This window comes from Peromyscus maniculatus, chromosome 20 (genome assembly GCF_049852395.1).
Source record: "Peromyscus maniculatus bairdii isolate BWxNUB_F1_BW_parent chromosome 20, HU_Pman_BW_mat_3.1, whole genome shotgun sequence".
Taxonomy (NCBI): domain Eukaryota; kingdom Metazoa; phylum Chordata; class Mammalia; order Rodentia; family Cricetidae; genus Peromyscus; species Peromyscus maniculatus.
The window spans coordinates 36,609,020-36,627,184 of record NC_134871.1 but is presented as its reverse complement, the minus strand read 5'-3'; the positions used below and the strand labels follow the sequence as shown (position 1 = coordinate 36,627,184).

General features: G+C 52.4%; 1 protein-coding gene across 1 annotated transcript in view; it reads left to right on the top strand.

The window, feature by feature from the left end:
* The first annotated feature begins 809 nt into the window (after positions 1 to 809).
* Ndrg1 (N-myc downstream regulated 1) overlaps positions 810 to 18,165 on the top strand; it is a 47,982-nt gene continuing 30,626 nt past the window's right edge. Inside the window, exons 1-3 of the mRNA XM_006980319.4 lie at positions 810 to 1,075; positions 12,163 to 12,243; positions 13,624 to 13,659. Coding sequence (XP_006980381.1) covers positions 12,181 to 12,243; positions 13,624 to 13,659 — 99 coding nt within the window. The 5' untranslated portion in view covers positions 810 to 1,075; positions 12,163 to 12,180. The remainder of the gene's footprint in view (positions 1,076 to 12,162; positions 12,244 to 13,623; positions 13,660 to 18,165) is intronic.

Below are 18,165 nucleotides of genomic sequence, written 5' to 3'. Positions count from 1 at the left end.
ACCATTTAAGCCATCAGTGCTGCACCCATGGGGGAGCTTTTTCCAAAGCCCCGGTGTTGCACACACACTCCCCAAGATTCTGACTAAGCCACTTTGAGGTGTAGCCAGGATATCCACCTGCTTAAGAAAGGCCTCCCTGGAGAGTCTCAGAGGGAGGCTAGGGCTGAGAACCTGCTAACAAGGCCAAGCAGGTCAAGATTTTTAGAACAGCGCCGATAGCAGGCCTGACCACGGCTGGAAAGGTTGGAACTCTGCAAGGTTGGAACTCTGCAAGCTCTGGGGACCACGAAGGCAGCCTGTAGAGTCCTCACTGCTGACTAGGCAGGTAGGAGCGGCCGGGAGACTGCAGCTCGGGACTGGTGGCTGCCTGTAGAACTGAAAAGGGCTGGAAGGGAGTTATGAGGCCACAGGATCCGAGAGAATGAAGGGAGCTGTGGTTACGTGGGAAGGAACCTGGAGAGAAAAGTCTAGAGCCTTAGCTGTAATGGGGCTCCGGAGTGACTACGTGGAGACCCGAAGGAAGTGGGGGTGCCGCCCAGAAGGGCGTGGCGCCGATACGCTTAGGAAACGCTGAGAAGACGATGGGGGCCACGCGGCCGCGCAGAGACACAGGAAGTCTGCATGCACACGTACGAGCGCTCACGGGAACACACACAACCACTGGGTGCACACACGTCCACTGCGCTCGCCGCGGGGACGGGGGAGGGGGGGGGTCGAAGGGAGGAGCGGCAGCCGGGGCCTGGCAGTCCCTCCCGCCGCGCCCCTGCAAAGGCTTGCGCAACAGGCGGCGGCTCCAGCCCGCCCCGCCCAGCTCAGGCAGGGTGCAGCGGCGAGGGAACCGGGGAAAGGGGTGTGTCCCCTGCTGCGCTGGGAGCCGAGGGTCGGGGAGGGGCGAGGCCCTGGGGGCGGGGCCCCGGTGCCTATAAAATCGCCCTACGCCCGGACATAAACAAACCTTGCCAGGCCACCCTGTTGTGCGGCTGATTGCTCACCCATCCTCGCCTCTCTCTTCACCTCCCGCTGGGCGCCGCGCCGCCAACCTTGTTGTTGTCTTCTTTCCGTGCTCGCTCGTTAGGTAAGCCCCCGCCACCCCCGACGCCTTTTTCCTCCGGGGCACGACAAGAACCCTCAGGAGGCTTGTCTTCGAGGTGTTGCAAGACTCCCCGTCCGCCTCTGTGGCCCTTGCGAGGACCTGGTGGCGTCGGCGTGGGAGAGGGGCTCTGGCATCACTGGAGGGGGTTTCGATTACTGAAAGGGAGAAAAAGACATGTCCAGTTCTCTCTTCCTTTCAAACTGGGGAAGGGGGTCGAAGTTGGGGCGGAGAGCCTAGGAACACCTGGGTCCTTCTTCCTGGCGTCACCCCCGAGTCATAGCTGATTCTTCTGTCCAGTGGGCTTGTGTGTACACAGAGGTGTGAAGGGGTATGGATGGGTGTTGGGATGACTAGGGAAAGAACGACTGCACAGCGTGTACCCGCGGGGTGAGTACTCCAAGATCCGGCAGTCTTGGAGGGAATTCTGCAGAAGGGGACAAGGGTCTATCTGCTTCGGAGACTGGTCCCGAACCAGTGTGACCTGAGCCCAGGTTCCCCTTCGGTCCAACAGTCTGGTGCTTTCCAAGCTGTGCGTGTGAAAGAACATGTGTGTGCCGGGGGAGAGTCCGGGGTGTGTCCCGGCGCGTGCTGCACGCGCCAGAGCGAGTGTTGGCGGCGAGCGCAGCATGGGCAGGGTGCGGCCCTTTAGGTAGTCCGGGGTTGGCGCTGTGGCTGCGCGGGGAGAGGGGGCTTGTGCCGCCAGGGTCGCTCGGGCACCTGGCAGCCCCCGAGTTGGCTGGAGCTCCGGGTGTCGTCATTTTCGCCTCCGCCTATCGTCCCCCCACCCTACCCCCCGCCCCTTTCTTTCTCTCAGGCGGTCCTCCCTGCTGTTCTAGCCGCGAGAGCAGCTGGAACTGCTCGTCCGTTCCCGAGAGACCCGTCGCGGTCTCTGATTCACCCTGTCGAGGAGGTTCGGGAGGGGCGGTCGGAATGCTGCAGGCTCGGGAGGGGGCGGGGGACACGCTGTCACCGCCTCTGTCAAATGAGTAGCTGGAGCTGGGACTTGAGGATCGCTTCCTTACTCTGCCACCTTCCATCTTCCCTGTCTGTCGCCCCTGCTGGCCGTCGTCACGGATCCCCAAAGCACCACCCCTCGGACCGCAAGTTGGGGAGGGAAGTCCGGTGGTCCGTGTTCTAGAACAGCCTTCAGCTTTTCCTCACAAGTCTCCCGGGCACGCCAGCCTATTTGAGTCCTTTAAGCTCCTGTAGGAGATGGGACGTTCAGGTCGCCACGCACCCCTCTGCCCATGTTCCCCTACACTACCTGCCCCAAGTGAAATGATGGGTGAAAGGAGTTTCATGGCAAATCTTCCAGGTTGTTTCTTCCTGTTAGAAATCTTAGCATTTTTGTTTGTTTCACGTGTGTGAGTGAAGAGAAAGCCAGGTGCAGAGGAAAACCTCCCAGCCTGTCTTCAAAGGCCGTGCCAAGTTCTGGAGCAGTCGCAGGGAAGGGACAGGCCACTATTGCTATGTAGGGTGGCTCAACCAGCTCCAGGCCAGGATGGTACCGAGTGGGGGCTAATAAGGGTGTGAGGGAAGCTTTTCAGGAGGGGCCAAAAAAGCTCCAAGCTCTGTGGTTGATGGTGTCAGAGACCTAACCCCATCTGTCTCTTCTTAGCTTGGTGAGATTTTGTCTTCCAGTAGCCACAGTACCAGGTACCTCGGTAAGGAGGACTTTGCCTGCCACACCTAGGACAGTAGCCTGGCTCACAGGAAGGGTTCACACATACATTAAAAATGACTGGGACAGCTGTGCCTTCTGCTCTGACCCCCTTTGATCCCAGGTAGGCATCTGATGCAATCCTCTGGCTGGAGGTAGTGCTTGGTTCCTGGGTCCATTGTAGGGTCTCCTGCCCTGGCTAGTTTTCTCCCCGTGAAGGCAAACCAGAGGTTGCCAACCACTGGTTGGGCTACTTGAAAAAGAAGTCCAAGCACATGCATTCCTGTCCCATCTCTTGCCTCTTTAGCTATGAGAACTGAGATAAGAGACAGAGGTCAGCGAGAGCCAGGGTCCCCTCCAGAAGTCTCTTGGTTGGCACTGAACTTGATTTTTTTTTTTTTTTTTTGCCTGTATGCTACAAGTTATGAATAGAAATTTGTCTTTTTAAAAGCAAGTTTCAGGCGAAGCCACCCTGGCGGGAAAGGCAGAGTGTAAGTGTTTTGTTTTTTTCTTTAAAAGTATTTAAATCAGCTGCTGAGGTAGAAGCAAAGTCAGTTTAGTGAGAAAGAGACAAGGGTCACCGTCCTTCCACCTGGTGGCTTTCTGCGTTAGCTGCCCCTGGGAACAAGTGCTGGGGCCCCTGGGCGCATTGACCCCTGGTGGCCTGAGCTAGTCCCAGCAGGGGACAGAAAGAAGGCAATGTGTTTTTCTGATGTCCCTGAGGCTGTGGGACTTCCCTTAAGACCTAGTTCCAGAGGAGCCATCTAAGGTGTGCCTCAAAGGTCCTGTGGCTTCGGAGGCAAGCCGCCATGATACCTAGCATCTGAGGGTCTAGCCAGAGTGGGCAGAATACAGGAAGGAATTTTGGGATGGGGCGGACCGAGCATCCTGGTGCCCTTATCATCCCTTTGGTATCCACAGAGACACTGCCTGGGCTGTATTCTCTCTTTTGAGTGGATTAGGAAAGCAAAGGCTTGTGTGAAGCTATGTGGTTAAAAGTGGGAGAACCAGACCGAACCCTTTGAGTCAGCCCTCAAGACCTTTGTGTTCTAGCACCGCAATATATATCCAGACGCCTGGAGAAAGCAGGGCAGAATGAACCATTCAGGGGCTTTATGCCTCAGGTTTCCCCTTCTATGAAGAAAGAACAACACAAACAATCTCATCTGGGGGTGTGGAACTTGGTTAAGCTAACCTGTGTGAAGTGAGGCTAATGGTCAGCACATGGCCGGGGCACTGTGTGCTCGTTTCCCATAACAGTTGCAAAGGACACTATAGAGCCAGCTCATTGACAGTCGGTCCGAAGCCACCATTTCTTATAACCCTAGCCAGGTCTGTGAATACTCCCAATGGAGTATTCACTCCCAAGACTTTTCTTTTCGAGATTCTTCAAAGCGCTAAACAGTAGGATTAGGTTGAAGGTAGGCGCTGGGGAATTTTTGCTCCCGGAGGCTGGGGGAAAGCAGATGGGAGGAGGCCATTCCTGCCATACCCTCTTGGCTCCCTGGGTCTGGAAATTCACAGTGCTCAATACATAGCATTTACCTACCTAGATTGCCTTGGGGGTCTAGGATCTTAGCTCACACAATTGAGGTAGGAGACAAGTCTTACTTCTCAGGTTAAAAACAGGTTGGGCACTTGTTCGGAATCTGGTGAGTGGATCTGGGTCAAAAGTATTTACCCCTAGTCACCTCCAAACCCTCACCTTGCCCCTTCAGGCCACATAGAGCTTCTGGGCCCAGCCTTGGGGTGGGTGCTGGACCTGGTTGAATACACTGCAGGCCCCAGGGCCTTCTTGATCACATCTTTTTTTTTTTTTTTTTGGTTTTTCGAGACAGGGTTTCTCTGTGTAGCTTTGCGCCTTTTCCTGGAACTCACTTGGTAGTCCAGGCTGGCCTCGAACTCACAGAGATCCACCTGGCTCTGCCTCCCGAGTGCTGGGATTAAAGGCGTGTGCCGCCGCCCGCCGCCCGCCGCCCGCCGCCCGCCGCCACCAGCTGCCACCACCACTCTTGATCACATCTTATTCTAGGCTCGCCCTTCTCACTTGCTCTTTCTCTTCTTGGGAGATGGAGCTGCTGAACATGGCCTCTAGTTCTTTTATCATAAGGGCGTTTGTATGGATGCAGAATGGGAGCACTGTGGTCCAACAGGAGGTTGACTTTAGAGGTGGAGGACCACATTTTGGGTTAGATGTTGGCATGGAACTAAATTCTTTAGGGTGGGTGTTGTGAAGGGCTCAAGCCCTTAAGGAGAATATGAGAAAGTCTGCCTTGGCCTCTCAGAATAAGAAGATGCTTAACAAAATCTGACCTACAAACAACCTCTTTGAACCAAGAATTTCTTATTTATTTTCCTATCTTTTTAGTAGACCTGTATGCCCACTGCCTACCCCTGCTTTCTCTCTAGGACCATCAGTCTAGCTAGCCCTTCCTTCCCCAGAAAAGTAAAATGAAAGACTCATGAACCTGGGGACTTGCGGTTCATCTTTTCTTGTTCATTTTTGTTTTGTTTTTGTTTTTGTTTTGTTTTTGTTTTGAGAGAGAGGGTTTCTCTGTGTACACAAACAGCTCTGGCTGTTCTGGAACTTGCTTTGTTGATCATGCTGGCCTCAAACTCAGAGATCTGCCTACCTCTGCCTCCTCTGGGCGCTGGCATTAGAGTGCGCCACCACGGCCCAAAGCAGTTCATATTTTACAGGTTCACCCTTTCCTTAAGTCTGAAGCAACCTTTCAATCTTCACTTTGTAGTCTTCTGCTGAGAGACACAGAGTGCAGGCAGGTCCCCATCTCCCCTGGTTTCCATCCCCAGCTCCTCCCACTTGCTAGTGAAATGGGTCTTGAGGAGTCCTCTCCAAACACAGATATGATGGGGTTTCTTAAGGGACAGGTGACTCTGTGAGCCTTCCTCAGCCAGCCAGCCTGCCTCTGCCCTTCCTTCCAGATTCTCCCATGGCCCCTCCATGGCTGGCAGTTGGGCTGGGTGTCCGCCCTGTTCTCATTTGTCCTGAGGGATCACACTGTCCTGTCATCTGTCTCCCATGCCCCCTCCCAGGGCCCAAGAGCCTGGAGCTCAGCGAGTACTCTATCCACGTCTGCCCGAAGGAAATCTCCATTGATGAGGGCAATAAACCAGCCCATCTGGACAGGAAGGACGGCAGGGGCTGTTCTGGAGGGTGAAAGTGACAGGGCCATTATGGGGAAGGATCTCATTGGGGGGCCAGCATGCCGTCTGATCTTGGGGACAAAGGGCTCTGTATGAAGATCCATTTCTGTTCTTGGCTAACACTGACTCTGTGATGCCAATAAACTGTCTTAGCCTCGTGAGCACAGCTTCTACCCATCCCACGGATTCACAGAAAAGTCCTCTAGTGTGACCAATGTCCGTCTTCAGACTTCCAGTTACTGGATTATAACTCAAACAGTCATCTGCCAAACCACTAACTGCCAGAACTCCAGTGCCAAGACACCACGCAGCACTTTGGGACGATCAGGGCGGGCAGGTTCCAGGTACTCCTTCTTCCTGATATTCTGTTCTAGCCAGCCCTCTACTCTGCCTACCTCACTGCTGGTTGCTCTAGGGCTCTGATTGAACAGAAAACACCCTCCCCTCCCTCCCCTCCCCCCCCCCACTTTCAGCAGGTAGTGCAGCTCTGTAATCCAGCTGCTTGGGATGCAGAGGCCGAAGGATTGTGAGTTCAAGGCCAGCCTGAGCAACTTGAGACTGTCTCAGAAGAAAAAGTATAGAAAGAGGTGGGGAACATAGTTCAGTGGTAGAGTCCTTGGTCACATACTAGATTCAGTCTAAAAAACAAAAGCTTCAGTCCGTACAGATGCACAGGGGATGGAGCGGCTTTGGTTGCCTGGCAACAGGTGATTTCTCCTTATGACCCTTGTCCCATTTTTCCAATACGGACCCAGGCAGTGATGCTCAGTATTCTGCAGAGCCCTGAGGCCCTGGAGGAACCCTGGTCTGGAAGTTTCTGAGAAGGATGTTCGTACTGTCATTTAGTGTTTGGATCTCTCTGAGACCTTACATCCCATTCTACACTTCCCCTAACTGGAGACCTCTCTCAGAACTCCAGCCCATCTACTGCACTGTCCACGCATTCTTCTGAACTGTATTGTGTAAGAAAATCAGTTCAGGTCTCCACAGCCTCACCCTTCCCAGAGCCTTCGCTTCCAAAAGTCCAGAAAACATCTAGAGAGCTGGGCGAATACTTCAGAGTGACTTTGAACTGACATAGGAACGTCCCAACTGACATGTGGGAAAACCTGGGGATGTCCCAAGGTAGTTTTCCCTGGGTTAGCACTGAAGTGAGACTGTCCTCCAGGCCTTTCTGGGGTTGCTATGCTGCTGTTGGTATCACACACTGATCCCTAGTCCAGGCTCTGTAAAGGACAAGCTGGGAGGAACAGCCATGCTCCTGTGACTGCTACCTGAAGGGCAGAATCTGGGCCAGCTGCTGATGTAACACAGTCAGTGCTGAGCCAGCCATAGGTCCCCTCTGGTTTTCCTTTCTCTGCTTCACTACAGGACTCTGGGTGTCTGTTGTCTGCCTCCAACAAAGGAGCGAGAGGTGGCCATCCTTCTCTAGGCTGGAGGATGGAGACATGGACCTTTTGGGAAGTCACATGAGGGACATTTACAGAGCTACTGATACCTTTCTATGAAGCTGGGGATGCCCCTGCCTAGGACTTCCTTGAGCACAGAAATGAGTGTGTCACCATGGAAGTGGAAGTGACCTGTGGCACTTACTATGGTGTGGCCATGTGGGGTTTCATGCTGTCCAGCCCGGATGGATGCTCTTCCTGGGAGTCTGGGTCCTGGAAGTCCCGGAGCAGTTTATGAATGGGTCTCTTGTTTCATCCCATGGGTCCAGGAGAGCTTGCCCAAAAGGGTGAGCAGAGGACTGGGTTCCACACAGCAGCTTCAGCTCTCAGGAGGGATAGAGCTAAGTAGAAAACCCAGTGTCAGAATAGAAGGGTCCGAGACCTGATGAAGAGGAGGACGAGGCAGGGCCATTTAGCCAGAGCCCTGCACAATGCATGTGGCACTCTGGTCTTCGAGGCTGTGCCTTCCTGCCTGGGTCCCCATGTGTACCGGGTTTGTTGGGAATCAGACACTGCCCATGGACAGAGATATACATCCTTTGCAAGTAAGGCTCCTAAGAATGATGACTTGGAGTCATGAGGCAAGAAGGTCACCTGATTCCCATACTGAGAATTCCTAAGCGTATCCTGCCACTTCTCTGAGGCTTCTTGAGAATCCCAGACTCTGTCCCCCACTGCCCTCAGAGACTGCTTACTGATTTCTCAAGTGGCCTTGGGTTGCTGCTGGTGGTAGAGGGACTCCAGCCATTGCCCCTCGAGGCCCAGGGTTACATTTCTCCCTGCTCCCAGCACATGTTAGCTTGGCTTGGCCAGGAGCCCTTGAATTCTTGTTCACTACTGACCAAGATGTGTTTGTCCAGCCTTCTTGGGCCTTGTCACTCATGGTCTAACATCGCTGATATTAGAGGGACCTCATAGTGCTGCGCTGAGACCTGCTTGGCATTTGCTGAACATTCTTCACATGTTCTCCTCCCTGCTGGGCCACCCCGGGACTAACAATGTGCAAAGCACAGGCCGTGTCCTCACAGGGCCCCAGGGACTCCCAAGCAACTCGGGAAGGAAGAGACACTGGTTCATTAAACAGCTGTTTGCAGATCCTTTGTGTCGTTGTTCAATTTAAGCCCTGCTGCTTGCTGGGAGCAGGGCTTACAATGTCCCCGGCATCATACACACATCAGTGAGCACACAGAGGTGGAGCTTCAGACAACTTGGGTTTGGAGGCTGGTGGTAATACTAGAGTCTGCTCCACCGCCTGCTACTTAGCACCAGGTGGCCTTCGCTTCTCTTATTTATTTATTTATTTAATTTATTTTTTATTTTATTTTATTTTTCTGAATTCCTGGAGTAGGCAGATAGGACAGGAAGAAGCAGTGCCAGCCAGGCTGCCAGCTGATCGTAGGAGCTGGGGCCCCACCTCTGTAGGAGACTTTCACTGGGAGGAGATTGTCCCTCCTCTAATCCCTGCATCTGACTGTGTGAGCGGAAGTCATTAGACTTGGGGGCAAGAGTGTGTGGTTACGAATGTGTACTGGATTAAAGAATCATGTCTAGCTGATGTTTTCTGGATGCCCGATTCATACCAGGAATCACCAAGCTCAACCAATCCCAGACAGGTTTTTTTTTTTTGCATCCAGGGGACATTTGGTAGTGTCAGCAGGCATTTGTCGTTGTCACAGCTTGAGGGGGTGGTTAGCCAGCGCCGGGGGATATTTCTAGACATCATAAGATGCTCAAGGGTCTGAATGTCATAGTGCTAAAACACATTGGTGCATCCATTGTTTTTCATGATCCTGGAGAGTCAGGTCCTGTAGGGACAGACAGAAGTGCCATTTGGCTACAGAGGGGGCCTGAGGGCCACACACGATCCTTGACACTGAGTTCCTGGGAGCAGTCATGGCTGTATCCCCAGACCTATCACATGGCAAATTCCCCTCAATACAGCAGTTGCTTTTGTTCCTGATCCTGTGAGGGGTGCTTAATAATGTCCTTCAGAAAGACACTGAGACTCTATCATGGACCTTGTAAACTGCCCATGGCATTCTGCTGCTGGCCAAAAGCAGCTTTGGAGGTGCAAAGCAGAATGGGTGGGGTTGGGGAGGAGGAGGACAAGAGCCCACAGAATGGCCATACCTGTAGCCCTGGCTGTATCCAAGTTTCCTGTTTGGGTTTTAAATCTATTTTTCTGTACTGTATGTCCTAAAAGGACTATCTTTGTACAGAAGCGTATGGAAAAAATAAACATATGGGAGACACTTTTCTTGGGCTGCCAAACCCAGTTAGGGACTGGCTCTCCATTGGTCCCGTCAAGAGAGTGAATGTAGAAGGGTGATACCCTGGGCCCCAGCCGCTGATGAAGATATGGGACAAAGGTGGCCTGTAGTAGCCCAGGCGTCTGTAGTCCTGGTTACTGCACAGCTTTGGTTACTGAGAAACAGTGACCTGGATAGAGCAAGTGTTTCACACTCAGAAAGTTCTGTCCCCGAGCATGCCCCACGGTCTTCTGAGAGATGTAGTCTGTCCCCACCAGCTTCTGAGTCTTCACCCGGAGGAGGATGTCTCACCCTCTGCACTGTTAGCATCACGGGGCAGGTGGTCGTTGCTGTGGTTCTGTCCTGTCCATTATAGGATCTTTAGCAGTGTCCCTGGCCCCTGTTCATCCAGATGAATCCCAGTAGCACCCCATTCTTGACCATCAAAAAGGTCTTGAAATACTGCAAGAGGGCCTCTTGGAGACAAATCAACCCCAGTGGAGATTATGCTCAGTGTCCTTCACCTGTGGACTTCCATCAGGCCTTGAGTTGATGGAAGGCCTGTCAGAAGAAGGCTCTAAGCCTCCAAAGAGCAGATTGGCAAGTGCTTGAGGTGTCAGAAGACTATTCCATCTTTCATCCCTTCTCATCCTGTGGTCTAGGGAAAGGAGAAAGGGTGTAAGGTGGGTGAATCAGGAAGTCCAGTGAGGGGACCAGAGGCTACCCTTGATCTCCTTTAGTTTCTGAAGGAGGAAAGAGCTGGTGGAGGCTGGCATTATGTTCTAGAAGCTAAGGAGAAATGACCAAACTGAGCTAGACTACAGTGTGTGATGAGTCTTTGGAGGAAGTTTGCAGGGCAGTTTTCTCTGTGGGTTAGGGACCAACCAAGGAGAATCGAAATAACTGCTAGAGGGAGAGGCACAAGACAGGCGCACTGTCTGATGGGCGGGGCTCACAGTCAAGGGCCAAAGAGGTCTTGTCGGAACCCAGCCTGTGGGAAAGCAGAAGACCTCTGCTTCACCCTGAGCTCTCTGCTGAGCAGAGTGATGTTCAGGGTCCCTGTGAAATCTGAAGTCCTCCACTCTCAGCATGAGAGGTGGTGTTGCCAGAGCCCAGGGTTTTTGGAAGGTCTCTCTAGGCTGTGTAGGCGAGGTGTCCCACGGCTAAGGTCTCGGGACTCTGAACATGCTGAATTAGCAAGGCTCTCAGACCATAGCTTTTCATGCCTGCTGCCTCCGAGCTGGCAGAGGCCCAGGAATGTTCACAGATATAAAACTGACTTTGTTTTTGAAATGTTCTGGATCCCAGACCCCAAAGGCTGCATAAAGACATTCTTGTGAGGTGGTTATCTACTGGGGGAAAGTCACATTGGGGCCCCAGACCAGCACACCCCGTCCACCCACAGCATGCCATGTTTTGGCTTGGGTATGTATTAGAGTGGCCTGCTCTTGCAGGCTGACCTGTAGATGAGGGTCACAGGGTTCCTGTGAGCTCGGGCAGCTGGTTCGCAGGAATTTTTGAGACTTAAGTTCCCTTTGCTGCAATATCTACAGGGCCTTGAACAGCTGGGATTCTAACTCATACTCCATCTATTGGTAGATAGAAGGCCCTCTCCTGGGCCTATGTCGTGGCTTTTTCCTCCACCTCAGGCCTCTGTGCACCACCTGTGACACTTCTGTTGTTTTTCAGCATCCCTTGAGCCTCCTCCATGCCTGCTCTTTGTGGGCATTTACTTTTCCAACTTGACTATGGATCTAGAAGTACGTGTGTTTATCTCCCAGGTCTGTGGGTATCACCTTGTGCCCTCTCCTCTCCCCATGAGCCCATTTAGGCTGGGATTCCCAGCTCCTCTGAGCTCTGCACCTGTCTGTTTCTGTAGCCCTTATTTCTTGGCCTGTGGGAATATGTGTCCCAGTGCCAGCCAAGGAGATTCCTGTTGCCACTCCTGCTTGCCCTTTGGGGGTCTGGCTCAGGAAGTACCATTCATGTTAGGTTCTTTTTTCCCACACCCCACTGAGTGCTCAGTACCTGCCAGTCCCTTGGCCTGGGCTTGTCCTTGTGTCCTGTTCTTCCACTGTGGTCAGGTGACCCGAAATCCTGTCCAGAGGTGTATATAGCACCTGTACATGGTGCCACCCAGGGGCTTTTGGGTCCCTCGATGGTCAATCTGAAGATGTCTGGCTTTGGGATCAGTAGAAGGCTCTCCTTCTAGAATGTATCAACAGCATTGGAGTGTGCTTGGTGGGTCTGGGTTAGATGTGGCACCCGCTTTCGGTTCTCCATTCACCTGCTTTGTTGCAGTTCTGACAGTGAACCTGGTTCCTCTTTCAGAAATCTACTACCCAGTTCTGCCAGGAAGCTTGGGAAAGGCTGAGAGGGATGACGGCTTCCTTGTAGCCCACAGCACGGGCATGGATGTGGGTGGGAGGAACTGGGGAGCAGCGGGGAGGACTGGTCTTCCTGTTTGTTCCACTCATGTATTAGCTTCTTCCAAGAAAGTTACCTCACGGAGAAGTGCTGACCTCCTGGCCCTTTGTCCCCTGGTAGGTCTGTGACAGCAGGGACATGTCCCGCGAGCTACAGGACGTGGACCTCGCCGAGGTGAAGCCTCTGGTGGAAAAAGGGGAGGTGAGTGGAGCTACCTCAGGCTACCCCATCACGTGCTCATAGTGGGCACACACGCACACTCGTGGTTATGAGTACACATTCATTTGTATACAACATGCACACATGTGAACAAAAGCATAGCATATAAGCAAATGGATGGAACACACACACATACACACATAATGTGGGGATTTAACAAGGCAATTCTGTGCAGTTCAAAAGGAGTTTTATTTTGGGGCAACTTACAGCCAGTAAAGGATCCGGAAGAGGTGAGGTGCAGTCTAGTGGGGTTCTCTGGAGAACTCTGACTTGGTCTGCCATCCAGCATCCAGGATTACGAGGAACCAAGAGGCCAGCATATCCGGATCTCAGCCCTGCCCCAGGGGTAGGTCACAGGTAGGCGTGGCAGATACCAGAAGCCTCACCAGGGGTAGTACTTCCAGGTCAAAGCTGGGACAGCTACCCACTACACACACACACACACACACACACACACACACACACACACACACACACACACACAGCACAGGCATTGGTCCCCTCTGTTTCTATCTGCATTTAGTGACTCCTGATGTTCTTACCTATCGCCCAGTCCCAGCCCCTGCAGCAGGGCATCTGTTACCGTGATTTACAGTTCTCCGGCCCCTGTGTTCCTCCATACCCTGCTTTGTTTCCCTGGCCTCTTGGGCATTTGGCACTGCTGAGCCGTCTTCTGTACTGGAGGCTCGTGGCTCCGGGTGGTGCCTGGTGGTCCACAACTGGATTCAGTCTCTAAGTCGGGCAGAAAACAAGCCAGTAGCCATCCTTAACAGATGCTGGCTGGACCAGTGAGGCTCCAGGCCCTCCCTGAACCACACCATCCTGGCTTCAGGAGAGTCTAGGCCTTCTCCTACCCTCCTGGGCCCTTCCTGCCCTGGAAAGCTGTTAGAGGATGAAAGCTGTTTGGCTTAAAATTCATTATGTGTAGACTGAGGAAGAGGCTTCGAGGGTCCCATCATCCTCGTCTCCCCACACAAGACTGGGTTTAAACACAGAATGCAGACATTGACAGCCACACAGGAACTGCAGGAGCAGAGGTGACAGGGTCCCATTTGAATTTCAGGAGACCAGCACTCCGGTGTGTGCATGAACTGTGTGGCCACTTACAGTGTTCTGTCACTCAGGCTTGTGCCCTGCTTCTCCCTTCAGACCTCTCCGGGCCAACTGTCCTCAGAAAAGAATCTAGCAGATGGGCCGGTTTTCTATGGGGCTGCTGTGTCCTGAGGTGAAACAGGCTCTCTTTGTGAGGACTCAGGGAAGCCCACTGAGCAGAGTTCAGATTCAGGCAATGGAGAGGACCCTGAGTACCGAGGTTTATCTCTAACCAAGGAAACTAACTGTGACTTTATCATCTCTCCACAGACCATCACTGGCCTCCTGCAAGAGTTCGATGTTCAGGTAAGTAGAGGGCGTGGTCTCCTTTTTTATCCACTGGTCCACCTATCCCCTTCCTTTCTTTCTTCCTTCATCGTGAAGTGGATTGCTGTTTGAATGTGGAGTCAGCAGAGGGCAGGGAATGGGCTCAGCCTATCCCCACACTTTGTAGCTTCCCCTGGAAGATGCTAGTCTGAGTTCCAGCCAGGGAGGCAGGAGCTGACCAGCCCCCAGGAGGGCAGACAGACATACTGCCATGTGGCCCTGGAGAGCTAACAGAAGTCCAGCAAACTTGGGACTCTGTGAGGTGGAGAAGTACCAATCTTGGCTGTGTTAGGAAATCTGAAACTGGGGTCCTTTGCCCATGACTGGAGTATCTAGCCCACTCAGAGCCAGCGGGAGGGCCAGTCATGGGTGTCTTTCCAGCTTTGTCAAGAGCCGTCTGTAGAGAGTGGAGAAACCCTGGTCTGTCCAGTGCCCTATGCCATCATCCCCAAGCATGAGGACCCCGGAGGGTGTGATAGGCACCTACAGGGTTGTCTGCAGACATGCTCACCTAGATCTCCAGCAGTTCCCACCCATGCTTCTTGACTTTAGCCCATTCCTGCAGAGGAACCATCGGTAACATCTCCCAGGGTCTCCCGCTTTGGTGCACACCCAACCTCCCACATAGAGGTGGGGATTCTGGCCTTGACTCTAGAAGGAAAAGGAAGAATTAGAACAAGGGTCAGAAGCTTGCTCAGTTCCATCACAGGTCCTCATAAATTATATAAAGCTATGAGGCAGGCCTCTGAGGGCCCAGTGACAGTCTGATTGCAGGCTACTCGGACCGTGGGGCTCCAGGGACACCCAGTGTGGCTCTGAGACCATGATTTCTGTCTGTTCTCCTCTGAGGACAATCCATCCCACACAGCTGGCAACAGGAATGAGGTATTAAGCTACTGCTGTATCCAAGCCTTGGAGTCCACGAAGAAAGTAGCACCTTCACAGTGCAGAGATATTCCTCCAAATCCTGATAATGCTGTAAAGCGAGGGACATGTCTGTGTCCAAATCAGAGGTAAATGGTCTAGCCCACGCTTGTGCAGCCAGCAGGAAACCCTGTGGGTGTTTAATCAGACAAGCATACACTCATCTTGGCCCTTGAGAGGGAGCCCTGGGCCAAGGACAGTGACCATCAGAAGGCTATACAGAGATGATACTCTCTTCCATTTTAGGGTGATGCCCCTGGCATCATGAGGCCTCATAAGCCTGCACCCTTGGTACAATGAGGATACGTGGAGGATCAGGTTGTGGTTTCCATCCCAGGGTTCCTGTTTGGAAGAAGCTTAGCCTTCTCCCCTTCAGAGGAGTCTCCTGGACACACAGCTCCAGTTCCCAGTGCCCTGGCTGTCCCGGCTTCTCTCTGCAGTTGATATTTCCAGTAGGGCTGGCATCTCTGCATTCTATGGGGAAACGGAGCCACCCAAACAGAAACTTGCCCAAGGTTAGATCACAGCTCAACCTCAGCATCCTGAAGAAGCTGACCTTTTTAAGAGTCTGCAATGCTGTTAGCTTTAGCTTACATGTCCAAACTCTGTGCCCTGGGCAAGTCACTTCACCTTCCTGAATAAGCTTTGTCCAGCCAACGTAAGACAGTTCTAGTACTTAACTAGGCACTAGGCACGGTTACAAGCACTCTGAGTCTTAATTTAATGCTTTCACTGTGAGAAGCACTCATCCAGTCGCCACAAAAGTCCCACGCACAAGCTTCTCATTCCCACTTAATCTCAGTCAGAAGAAGACCCAAGAAGTGATGGGCTCCGTGTTGTCTCTTGATCAGAGCCTCCATGTTGCTTGGATGGTAACTGGTGTTGCTGGGACACACACCTGGGGCGATTGTAGAGCTCTCCCTCTACCCTGGCTGTGTCTCCCACCCTGTGACAGCTCAGATACCAAGAGAATTCCCAGCAGTGGCTCAAAGAAAGGGCTGTGGTCTGCGAGGAAATATGGCAGAGGCGCAAGTGGGAAGAAGTGGCCTTTAAAATCCAGCTTGACATTTTCGCCACCAGCTTCTTTACCTCCATGTTCCTGGTGGGTGGCAAGACATGAGGTCAGGCCAGAAACATGCTTCTAAGGAGTCATGGGTGGGAAAGTCAGGAGAAGCCCCTCTCCCCAAAATTAGTAAGGCGGTATGCATTCAGTGTGCATCCCATCAGCGACAGAAGACGAACAGGTAGATGGGTCCGCCAGCCTTGTCTGTGGAAGCAGGAGAGAGACTATGCATGGGTGGGGGCAGCTCCTTGGGTGGGAAGGATCAGGAAGGGGTTTGGAGTACTGAAGGCCCGCTGAGGACTGCTTCTCATTGCACCCCTATCACTGCCTGACTGTATACGTTCTGTTTGACTCCTTGTGATCTGGTCCATTGCCCGCCCGAAGGTTGAGGATGCGGGGGAAATCATTTCATTGGCTGTGCCCAGCACCCAGAGCACCCAGAGCTCTCCTTGGTCTCCAAGGAGAGCAGAGTTCCCAGTGCCTGCATTTCCACCCACATTCTTGTGAAGAAGGGGAGAGACAGTTCCGGAGAGTGGCTTGCCAGAGGCCACCCTGAGGTTGCTGTGGGAGGCAGTGTCACGGCCTGTACGTTCCTGTCTCAGACCCACGGATGTCTGGGTGGGACTGATAAAGTCACTGCCTCTCCCCATATGCCAGGTACCATACCAAGGCCTTCCCAGCCAGTGCGTCATTTAACTCCTCAGCAGTCATGTCCATGTAGCTCAGATGGAGAAATGGAGGTCAAAGTGGGTGTCACCCCAGGTCCAGGTTTGGCTGCACTGGGGAAAATGTACATTTTTGGCTCACCGTTTGAGCTGGTATGTTTGGTCTCCTTGCTTTGTGTACAATGTCCAGAACTCCGCACCATCCATCTCCCTTTCTAGGACTCAGGGATGTGCAGGTACCGTGGTACGCTGGAGGTCAATGGAGTATCCTGAGGACTTTGGTTTATCTTGTCCAGCCCTGCTCTGTCCTACTGGAGACATGGAAGGACAGAGTAGGAGCTGAAGTTATCTGTCAGTGGTGGCTAAGGTTGTGACACACAATCCTGTTTCTAATCACTGTGTCCTCTTGTCCCAGGGTAGTAAGAGCCATGAAACTGTCCCCTGAGACTGTGGTTACTTAAGTGGCTGTGTGGGCTGAGCAGAGCTGTAACTGATGGTCCCAGGGGGCCCACCTGTGCAGTCAGGGCTGCGCCACACAAGCCTCTCCCTGATAAGAGCCTGGTGACTTGCTTCCTTTGCTGTGTGGGCCTTCCTGCTCAGTGCATGATTGATATAGTAATTATCTGTTCTCAGAGTGAAGGCTGTGTGTGGACTCGGAGAGTGTGGGATGCGAATATCAGTTGCCCTTTTCTGGTTATCAACCCAGTCCCTCCAGCCTCAGTTTCCTCCTTTGTGATATGGAAAAGTCTATAGACTCTTAAAAGTGACTTTGTATTATAGAGAGGGTAAAGTTGGGGCTATAACATCAGTGCTGGGTCAAGCAGAACACACCCCATCATATGTTGTGGGTTTCCTCTGATTTTCATCGTGGTAAAATACACAGAGCAGGTGACATGTTTACCACTTTAAGTGTGTGGTTTGGGGGCAGTAAATGCGTAGATTTTGAAAGTCCATCTTTCCCTCTCCTAGACGCTCCCACCACCATTTTACCTTCTGTGAATGAGTTTGTTGTTTCCAAGCACTTTATGTAAGTGAGACCATGTAACAGCTGTATTTTGGTGACTCGCTAATTTTACATATCTTTGTAACCCCAAAGCACAATATGTTGTAATAAAACAATGCCACTTATCTGCCATGAGGCCCATGGACAAGCCAGGCAGGTGCCCTGTGCTCTTGGTGAAAATGCAGTCACCTGTGTTATCATTTCATTATCCTATGACAGCATCTAGAAGGTGGTCCCATGAGTCCAAGCTTGGCTGGAACTCTCCCATGCAGAACTTTCCACTAGTTTCAGACTTGGGGATCCCTTGTCATTAAGACTACACTATGTCTTGCCTCTGCCATACCTCTTCCATCTGTCTGGCCAGCCACATGGCTTGTACTATTCTACTGATTACTTAAGTCTTTGTGGGGAGGCGGTGTGAAGCTTAGAATTTATGTGCCTTCTTGGCAGCCATTCAGCATCTTCATTCACTACCTATTCCTCCCACATCATGGGAGTTGGCTTGAGGAACCCAGCTGCCTGCCATGCCCATCTGAAGGCAGTCTGGATTGCCACACGGAGAACAATTCCCATTTTGTCATTTTCAGTGAACCTAGCTGACTCTCCCTTTTCCATGGTCTTAAGAGTTGAAGTCTTTTTAGTGAATAGAAATGTGTGCTCCCTAGCTCAGGGCTAACCAGAAGACACTCTGTCACCAAGAAGAGGGATAGCTCTTCTCTGGAGATGGCTTGACTGCCTGACCAAGTGGTGTGGGTATTGTGTCTCCTTGCCAATGTCACCTTAGGGCGATCTGCTTGTCTGAGCTGGGCACTGTTCTAGCTCATATTGAT